At 43.7% G+C, this 9664-nt stretch overlaps 1 protein-coding gene across 1 annotated transcript in view; it reads left to right on the plus strand.

The window, feature by feature from the left end:
- The window catches only part of MCF2L2 (MCF.2 cell line derived transforming sequence-like 2), a 60016-nt gene that overhangs the window by 20244 nt on the left and 30108 nt on the right, over positions 1–9664 (plus strand). The window contains exon 3 of the mRNA XM_009073097.1: positions 6335–6449. Coding sequence (XP_009071345.1) covers positions 6335–6449 — 115 coding nt within the window. The remainder of the gene's footprint in view (positions 1–6334; positions 6450–9664) is intronic.

Here is a 9664-nt window from a genome sequence, read left to right on the forward strand (position 1 = left end):
AGAACCACTGGTAAAATACTGTTTCTGTCCTGCTGACAGAGTAATAACCCACTGTACCAATCTGCTCTTGGAATGGCTACTACCCCCTTCTTTTTATCTGCAGCTTCACAACCTGTTCTTATCTGTAATTACTCTGACAAAGAGCCCAATCTGCCATTTGCAGCAATAATGGATCCTGTTACTAAATCACGAATTTATTAGACAAACTATCACGAAGTGTATTAGCAGAGAGAATCATTTTCTTTGTGTTCTGCTCCTGTTAAGTCAACAGACTTCAGTGCATGGGAGACTATATCTGAAAATGGTAACTGACTGGGAAGCCAGTTTATTTAATTTCCAAAGCCTGGAGGGTATTTGGCCATCTGCTTCCTGTTTAAACTGAGCCTTTTGGAAAACCTGGCCTGACCTTGCCAAAAGGACAGTTTGGAGCTTGTATAAAACCTGAGACCCAGGAAGCAGGATTTAATGAGAAATTAATCAATATGGAAAACCAAAGCAACAGAGCATAGAAAAAACAAAACCTGACCAAAGCAGTGAAACTTCAGCCAAGATATCACTGAACTTTTGTCTGTCTGTTCCAGAAGATGAACTGAGCTCAGGGCTGGTATGACTCAGGGAGCTCTCTGCATGTGGGCAGGCCCAAGCAGTTAGCCTGCACGTGTCAGCAACTTTTCAAAGAACACTTTCCAATACTAAGTGATGAGTTAGTGTCTGTGGCAGGCTGGGGAGGTGAGATCTGTAAATGTGCAGACAAACTTTTGGAACTTCTCCTGTCCTTAGCCTGTTTGTTGGATTTGTTGGGGGGTTTAGGTTAGTTTGTTGGCTGGGTTTTTTGGTGGGGTTTTATTTTGGTGGTTTTTGTTTGGTTTTTTGTTTTCCCAAGGGATTCAGCATATTTGGTGATCTCTAGTTAGAAGAGCTGCTGGCTGTGGAACAAGAGTTCAGTGTAGCTCTTGATTGTCTAAACCATGGATATTTTTGGTGCCTGGATAGGAGGCATAGGTGGTCTAGAACTGGGGAGTGGGAGATTTTCTGAGATCCCCAACATGTCCAGGAACTTGGCATGCAGTTGTGATTCCTGGCTGCTTTTACATCAGTCATGCCAACATGGAACTTCAGCTGTGAGAGCTCTGAGAATTCAGCACTCACACCTCATTTGTCAGTCACACCCTTTACACTGCAAAGCAAAATTACATTTTCTCTGATGCCATAACTCTTTCTCCCCCACATATATTCCTTCCCCAAACACTTCTGTTGTTTTGTTTCCACAGCTGAATTCCAGCCGCATCTTTACGGCCACAGCTAGCCAGGCTGCATTGGCAGCTGGAAAATCTAATAGGAGTAACCATGAATGTTGCTCTGTGTCCTGGGACTTGGAGATTTGTCATAATTAAGAGCAAGTGTTGGTCCCTTTGCCCTGCCTTGTACTACCCTGATATATCCTGCGATACATTGCCCTGTGCTGTCTCTCCTGCATTTCTTTCCCTTCCACATTCACTCTGTGCTTCTGTCCTGTCACCCAGGTTCTTCTTTTCCCTTTGCCCTTGGGCCATGAGAGAAAAGACAAAGTTGAGCAAGAAGCTGGGGTGGAAAATCAATAAAGTGCCCAGGAAGTGGAGGGAAGGAATTCTGTCATTCTCATTCTGAGTGACAAACTGGAGAGAAGGTCAAGTTGACTTGTAATCTATTCCTTGTAAGTTCTGCCTTTTCCCAAGCAGTCCAGCCCTCTGCTCGTCCAAATCCTGATGTTGTTTGCCTTGGTTGTGCTCCAAGTTATTGAGTTTGATGCACCTCCAATCACCTACCAAAGAATTTAGTCAGAATGCCCTTCCTCAAACAGCAGTGGGTCCATGACTTTGACACAGTGAGTTTGGGTTGGATGCAAGGCAGGATGCTCTCTGCAAAGGTAGAAAGCAGAGAGATGGACCTCCCAAAGGAGCTTGAGGGAACTGAATCAGGGCATCAGCATGTGTTGCACTGGTAGATGCTGTCTGGGAGGGGAGCTCAGGTCTGCACAGGAGATGGCAGACAAAATCTGGTTGAGTTTCCTCTGCAGGAAAAAATGGGGATAGTTATGACAGAGCAGTCTGGAGTCTGACTGAGGAGCAGTGACCCCTGGGAGACTGCCTGTGGGATGGCCTGAATTCCCTAAGGCAGAGTCAGGAGTGAGCCTCATGTTAGTTCAGCTAGGGGATAGCCCTGAACTTCTCCTGCTGCCAGCTGAACCTACAGCTTTTGTGGCTGCTGCTTGCAATGGCCACTGCCACCAGCTGCTGTTTCCATGTCTGGGCGCCAGCATTTGGAGCTGCCAGAAGGTGTTGGAGGTGGCTGGGTTGCTTGAAGAGTGCTGCAGAGTGGCATCTAATGGTGCCTGGAAGAGCTGCAAGTCAGAGAGACAGAGGCCTGTACATTGCATGAAGAAAGCTGCCAGGCATCACGACTCTTGATATCTCCTTTTCAGTGTGTCTTTGTTTCTGCTTCTGACTGCACTAAACAAAAGGTATTGCTTGCTTCTCCCATGGGGCCTTTTAGCTCAGCTCATGCCTCATGTAGTTCTGGCTTCTCTCTGAGCTTCTTTGCTCCTGGCACCCCCTTACCCTGCTGCACAGAGTCTGCTCCATAGAGCAGACCTGCCTCAGATAGCCATAAGGTAACTCCTCTCACCTCTGTGCTGTGTTCATGTCTCCCTCTTCCTGGCCTCATTTTCTATATAAAATGTCTTTTTCTTTTCCTCTTGAGTATTGCCTTTTTCTTTTGGCCTTCCATGGAGCTGCTGGAGCTTGTTCTGTCCCTGTCTGCCTTATCTATCTATGATGGACAGTAAAATTTTCTATTTGGGACTCTTTTCACAAGTGACGCCAAGGAGTGTGGGGGTTATGCAGAGTCCCAGCAAGCACAGGGACAGGCAGTCCTTGGGGCCAAATTCCATGCACTCAGTCCTTATGGCTGTGGAACTGACTGAAGGCTGTCCCTGATGGTTTTTAGTTTGTGCTCTCTGCCCTTCCACGACATTGAGTAGTAGCCAGCTGAAATATTTCAAGGACTGAAAGAAAGACAGTGGCAACTCCCTAGAAAGCAAGGTTGATGGCCCAGAAAAATAAAGGGTTGCATCTTGTCAATTCACATTCTGCAGAAATTTGCATACTGCAGCAAATGTTGGTTTAGTGTCAGGGAAAAACATGGCATTAACATTTATATATATGGAACTGCTCTTTCATACATATGAGAGAATTTTCCAGACACCCTTGGTATTTAAGAAGGTTCCCTTATGTCCCTTAACATCCATGCTTGTTATCTTGCTAGATATATGGATAAATGGGCATGGATTGTTTTCCTTTCTAAGTCAACTACTGCTCGAGGTTCAGATATGGGCAGAAACAAACCATTCCTAACATATTTGTGTTATTACTTGTCACCCAACATTTCAGACATTCCTGATCTCTCCTTGTCATAGTACTTCACAATTTCTGATCACAAAACTCTCTCAAACGTCACTCTGATTTCCTGATATGGCAGGAACTGAAGGTTTCCTGGTTTGTTTCCCCATCAGGAAGAACTGTCTGAGCATTCTGGCTTGGTTGCAGCAGGAAGTGTTACCTTCACCATGGAGAATGAGACGGAGCCCAGGAGCTGTTCAGGGTGTGTGGCCAAGTCAGAGGCAGGAGCTCTGGCTCTTAGTTGAATACTCAGTCTGACACTGCTCCTGACTGTCCTTCTAGATTTGTTTGCATTGGTGAAGGGAAGAAGTCAGTGTTCAGTCTGCTAACATTCATTCCTTGGATGGCTTTTTATAGGAGAAGATCCCATGGCACAAATACGCACCCACAGTGTGTCATCAGTCTGCCTCACCTAGCTCAGGGAAGAGGCCAGAGAAAGAGGAGCAAATGTGTGAATGTAGATGCGAGAGAAAGAGAAAATAAAAGGGACACAAAGAAGCCCTGGTCAACAGGAGCATTAGAAGTACCATTTGAAACTTATAGTTTAAACAAATCTTGAGTATAACAGCAGGTAAACTATCAGGTTTTGAAGGAGAGGATCCAGGGGAATCTATATCTTATGCTCCAGAGCAAATAGTGCTGCTCTAAACCAAAACAGTCCAGGTTACTACATCTCCCCCATTGAAAGTATCTTCATGTATTTGAAATATGTGGATGGGAAAGTGTGGTGCCCAGGAACCATGTGATTGCCCACAAGATACTGCTATGAAATACCTTGGCATGTACTAAACTCTGTAAGAAGAGACAGAGCAGACAAGTTTGCTATTTAAATTGCTTGGCTGTTTCTGTTTGTGTCCAGGAGATGTCACTGAGAATATGTAACAAACCAGCCTAACTGGGAACCTGCTGGTTGCAGTTCCTGGTCTCTAGAGTGCAGCAGTCTGGGGAAAGTCTGGCTGAATTTGCATGACGGCACATTCTCCCTCACTGCTGACTGCAGACAGTGCAGCTGGAGTGCCCTGAGATCCAGCTGCCGTGCATCAGCACATGGCATCACTCCAAGGCCAATGTGGAGGTCAATGTGGAGGTCGTGACTCTGCTCAGTATTTGAAATCCAATCCAGCACAGTGTGAATGATGGTATTCTTGTTTTGCAAGTTGCTTGAAAGCCTTTTGAATCTCTGTAGGCCTCTTTTCTTCCTAGTAGGGTGAGTTTAGTGAATGATCTAACAGGACTGAGTCATTTTCAGAGTAATTAAAGCAATAATCAACCTTCAGAAAGGAAAATAGGGGCTAAAGGTAGTGTGCTGACAAAGCCAGCATGTCACCAGATGTCAAGAAGAAAATGGGTTTCCTTCTTCAAAAATCCTGTTTTCTAGAGCTCTGAATTTTCCTTTATGCAAACACTGTGTTCCTCAGCATCTCAACTCTCCATGGCTGGACAGCACAGGAGGAATCTTAAATAATCCAACTGAGTCTGGAAGGATTGGGCAGAAGCAGGATCAGGACTAGCACGGGACTGGCCACTCTACACAGAAATAGCTAGAAATTACTGCCACCTCTTTGCAATGAACACCAAAACAGGAGCAGGAGAAACTGGTTTGCATCTTTAGCTGACAAAGGCAAAGGCAATGGTCTATGGGGAGCAGCCTGGAAACAGGGTTTGTTTATGGGGATTTAGAGGGTACTTTTGTGGAATGTGAACTCATTTTTCCCCCCACCAAGTCTCTGTTTCCTCTCATTCTCCTGATGGGGTAATTTATTGGATATCTTCCTTGAGGAAGGTAATCTTTTGTCTCACTCTCATAGTTTCCCCTTCACTAAAGGGAAGCCCAGAGCATGGCAATTCCTTGCACAAGAATCTTCTGTGGGTGATAAATGACTAAGAAAACTGTGTGGGCTGCAGGACTACGCTCAGCATTGGGTTGGTAGAGAATTCCTGAGCCTGGTGCAAAAAAATGAGATTTACATAAAGATTACAATGAAAGGAGAAAGACTCAGGGAAAAGCATGTCCTTAATTGCCTGTGTATGCAGCACTAAGCAATAAGGTACCTGTAACAACAGCTTCATCATATTCCTTTATGTGCTGCTGCCTCGTTAGTCCAAATTGGTGAGAAAACCCCCCTTAAATTCTGTGTGCTTGGAGTGCTGCCCAGGTTTATTAGTGAAATCAAGTTAGGATTGGTCCTGCAAGTAAACAGAGTTTGTACTGTGTACTAAAACATCACCTAGAGCTGAGCATTGTGTCAGGAGAACTGTAAAGGCTGCTTGGTTATAAGGGACTGGGCTCCATGCTTCCTGTAGCTGTACCAGAGTTTGGATCAGGGAATCCCTCACAAAGGGACTTTTCTTGACCTTGCTGTTTATGACCTTCTTGTTGTGTTTAATGGAGGTTTGATGCAAATAAACAAGACAATAGCAAAACTCATTGGTTAAATACTCCGTGCACTTTCAGCTTTTTTTTCGTTGAGGAGAGACCTAAGACTGGATTGGTCCCAGGCCTGTGTATTCAAAGCCTGTATGCTCTTTTACTCCATTTCCTTTCATGCCTAGAAGGAATCTGAGAGTGCTGTACTTATACATAGGGAAATATTGTAATATTATCACAAGAAAATACTTGGAAATGGGAAACAAAAGACCAAAAAAAGCACTTAAGCAGAATTATGCAGAAGGTTCATGAAAAAGCTGAGAATAAACAGGGGCTAGAATGTCAGCTGGAGTAAACTGAGGTATTGAAGCTACACTGAGTTATAATATCAAATGGGAAGCTGAGCACATGTGTACTGGATCTGGGTGTTTTACAAGGAGGGATATGCCAGTGTTATCCATTTGAATACTGACCAGTCTGTCCAACAGCATAAAATCACCCTCTAAACTTTACAATTTCTCTTTTGCAGGAGGAAGAGGGAAGGATGGGGCACCCATTATAACATTTCCAGAATTTGCGGGATTCAGTGAAATACCTGATGAAGATTTTCTGAACGTGGTCACATATCTAACCAGCATTCCCAGGTAAGGCTAAGCACAAATGTCTGTTGGTTTCCTAGACAGCTTTGCCTCCCCAGTGGTTCACTGCTTTAGTGGTGCTACCAGGATGTACCAGTGACTCTGCATCTGTCTAGTCATTATGAAACTTCCCTATGTACAGGAGGCCCTAGGAACCATTTGCATGGGAAAGAAATCTTCACACAGGGCACATTGAACTGGATGGGAGGGGGTAGATCTGAAGAGCAGCAGCAAAGTTGGGAGATGACAAGGGAACTAAGAGGGGTTGTTTGTGAAAAACCTCAGGGGCACTGGACATGACAAGGGAAAGGTTGTATCTGGAAGGAACCAAACTTACGTCGGACCTGTAACTGCTTATTCTCTGACTGCATCTTTCTGTGCAGCTTTCTCTTTTCTGAGAAGGGAAGTGAGGTGCCCCAGTGACAGGATTCTGGCAAGCACCACATGCTTTCTGATGTTTCATTTCATTGGAATTACTCCACAGCTAGGATGTTTTCCTGGCTGTTACCTGCAGCTCTGCAGGGATAGTGAAACAAACTCACTTTCCCTGCTCTGAGGAAACGTGCTAAGGCGTGGCTGCTGAATTACTTTTTGTTTACCTAAATTGAGAGATTAATATCCGGACCATGGCTGTTTGTGCTAGTTAGAAGCACAGCAGGGATTTATTATTTCCTGTGGTCTTGTGTAAAAAGGTGCTTAGAGGATCATAGGGGAAAACGTGCCTCCTTCAAGTTTAAGCAAGAAGTTTTCCAGCTCCACCTACATGTATTCCCCATACTGAGTTGCCAAAGCAAGCTGAGAGAAACCACAAGCTGTGAACTTAACAGCTTCATTGTTTTACTCTGCTCTGTGGGGCTTTTGTTCTGCCAGGAGAAACTCTGTCTTATGTATTTCTTCACTAGCTTTGGGACTGGGAGGATGACCAGCTTCAGGGTTCATAAAACAGCAGTAACAGCTGAGAAAAACACAAAACTAATTTTTAAGTTCTTTGTATTTGAGATGATGGAGGGTGACTCCCAGTAACACTGTCACATGATGGGGAAATAGCACATTACATTGTCAATATGGTAGACAGAAATGCTTTATGCTTCTTCAGCCTGTGTGAAACCCAAAAGTACTGATGAGTTCAAAAGAAATTAGTCAAATTCATGAAGGATAGTTCCATCAGTGGCAGCTGAACACAATGGCTCAGATGCAGATTCTGGGTGAAGAAATCCATACATTCCTAAATATTGGGGAATATGCCAAGAGAAATGTTGTCCTCATTTTCCTGCTGCCTTTGCCTCAGTAGCCACTATCTGTCAATACTGGAGTCAGGGTATTGGACTAGATGGATCTTTGCTTAATTTTCAGTTATGTTTTCTCTTTCACCATGGAATCCCAGAGCAATGAGCAAAGAATGATGAATTAAGTTGTAAAACTTTGTGAGTCAGGAGAGCTGCAATATACCTATTTTACAGATGATGAGGTATATGTGAGTAATATCTTACACTATAGACAGGCTCACCAAAACTTGTGTTGAGTAAATGGCTGTTCAGTATACTTTAAATGACTTCTTCAAGGTCGGTGACAGGTTGGGGGTTGAATGTACATTTTCTGCATACCAACACACTGGTTAGGTTCAATCACAGACTACACCATAGGGACGTGAGTTTTCCAGGGAGTTTACTAGTCTTTGTTGCAGTGCTTTTAGAAGGATTGCCTGCACTTCTTGAGTCACTATTTGAAACTTGCCACCCTCTATGTAGATGGCGAGGGACAAAGGTATGAATCCAGAAGAGGAAGAACCAGATCAGCAAGCTTTGGTTGTGTGATTTAAGACATATGAAGTACAATCTTAATGTGGGATAAGTAGTGGACCTGTTTGGGTGCAGCAGAGCCTTGTTAATCTGCAGTTGGCTGATCCATGCACACACAGTGCCAAGCAGTAAAGGGACTGCATTTGTTACTTTCATTAGCACTAGTGTACTAGATACTGCTGTGTGTATTACAGCAGCATTGCTGTACAAGTTGTTTCACTGCTAGTAGTTCATCTTGTATTTTGAGTCTCAAGAAAGATGTGAAGGTATCAAACAAAGTGACTAAGAGAAAATAATAGTCTCTAACTCTTGTGGAGCTGCAAAGAGTATGGCCATGTGTCAGATAAGATGATGTACAGTTTGAAAAGCAGTTCACCCTCTTTATCATAGAAAATACTTCCTTCTGCAGAGCTTAGTGAACTAGAGAAAACAGCATCATTTACCAGGCAAATATAGAATATCTGTCTCTCAGATTGTCTGATCTGCATATCCTATAGAATAATGTTCATGCTAGTTGTGGAGATAAGCTCTGTGATTGCAGACAACATCATTCAGTGTTAGTAACTTTCTAAGTCTTTCTTATGTGCTCATATGATAAAAGATAGGAAAGGATACAACAGGATAGAAGATCAGCCCAGTGAGACTTTTATAACCTGATAAATTTTCCCTCTGGTTCAACACATGGTCATGAAAGTGCTCCACCAAAGGAGTCTGCATACATACACATCCACAAACGTTGAGTAACATGGTGCATGCACATGCATAGCTCTGTGCATGCACACCTACAGTAGAGAGCTCCAGAAAGCCCTTTTTTCACTTGCTTTATTCTGGGGCCAGAATTCCTTTCTCTTTCACCTGACATGCATCACCTACTTTGATGAACAGGTGCCCTTCTCTCCTTCCAAAAAAGGTCAGGAAATTTGACATCTCCTGGCCTCCTCAAGTCAATATTCAAGGCTAACTTGAATTCAGAGCTGGGGATGGAACAGCTCAGCTGGTTGCACACATTTCATTCAGGAAATGGGAACATCTCTCCCAGACATCTGTAGATATAGCCAAATATGCCAGAATTTATTTTGGAGGTAAGCTTGATGTTTATCTGCTGTTCAGGATTATCTTCAAATCCCTTTTTTTCAGAGAACTGGAGAAACCCCAATGCATTTCCATAATGAGGGTAGAGATATTACAGTACTGACACTGAGGAAAACATTGATAGAATATGTGAGTGTTTGTTTTTAAACAAACTCACTTCCTCTGAATACACACACTGTCAGCTGTACATCCACTTGTGCTGATGCTGCATGTTGGCTAGGCCTCCTCCCATGGCTGTTTGCCTGCATGAATCCCTTCGTGCCAAATGACATTCAGACCTTGGTATGGCCTTACAGTGTGCTGACTGAAATAGGATCACTTGCTGACACT

This window comes from Acanthisitta chloris, unplaced genomic scaffold (genome assembly GCF_000695815.1).
Source record: "Acanthisitta chloris isolate BGI_N310 unplaced genomic scaffold, ASM69581v1 scaffold12354, whole genome shotgun sequence".
Lineage (NCBI taxonomy): Eukaryota > Metazoa > Chordata > Aves > Passeriformes > Acanthisittidae > Acanthisitta > Acanthisitta chloris.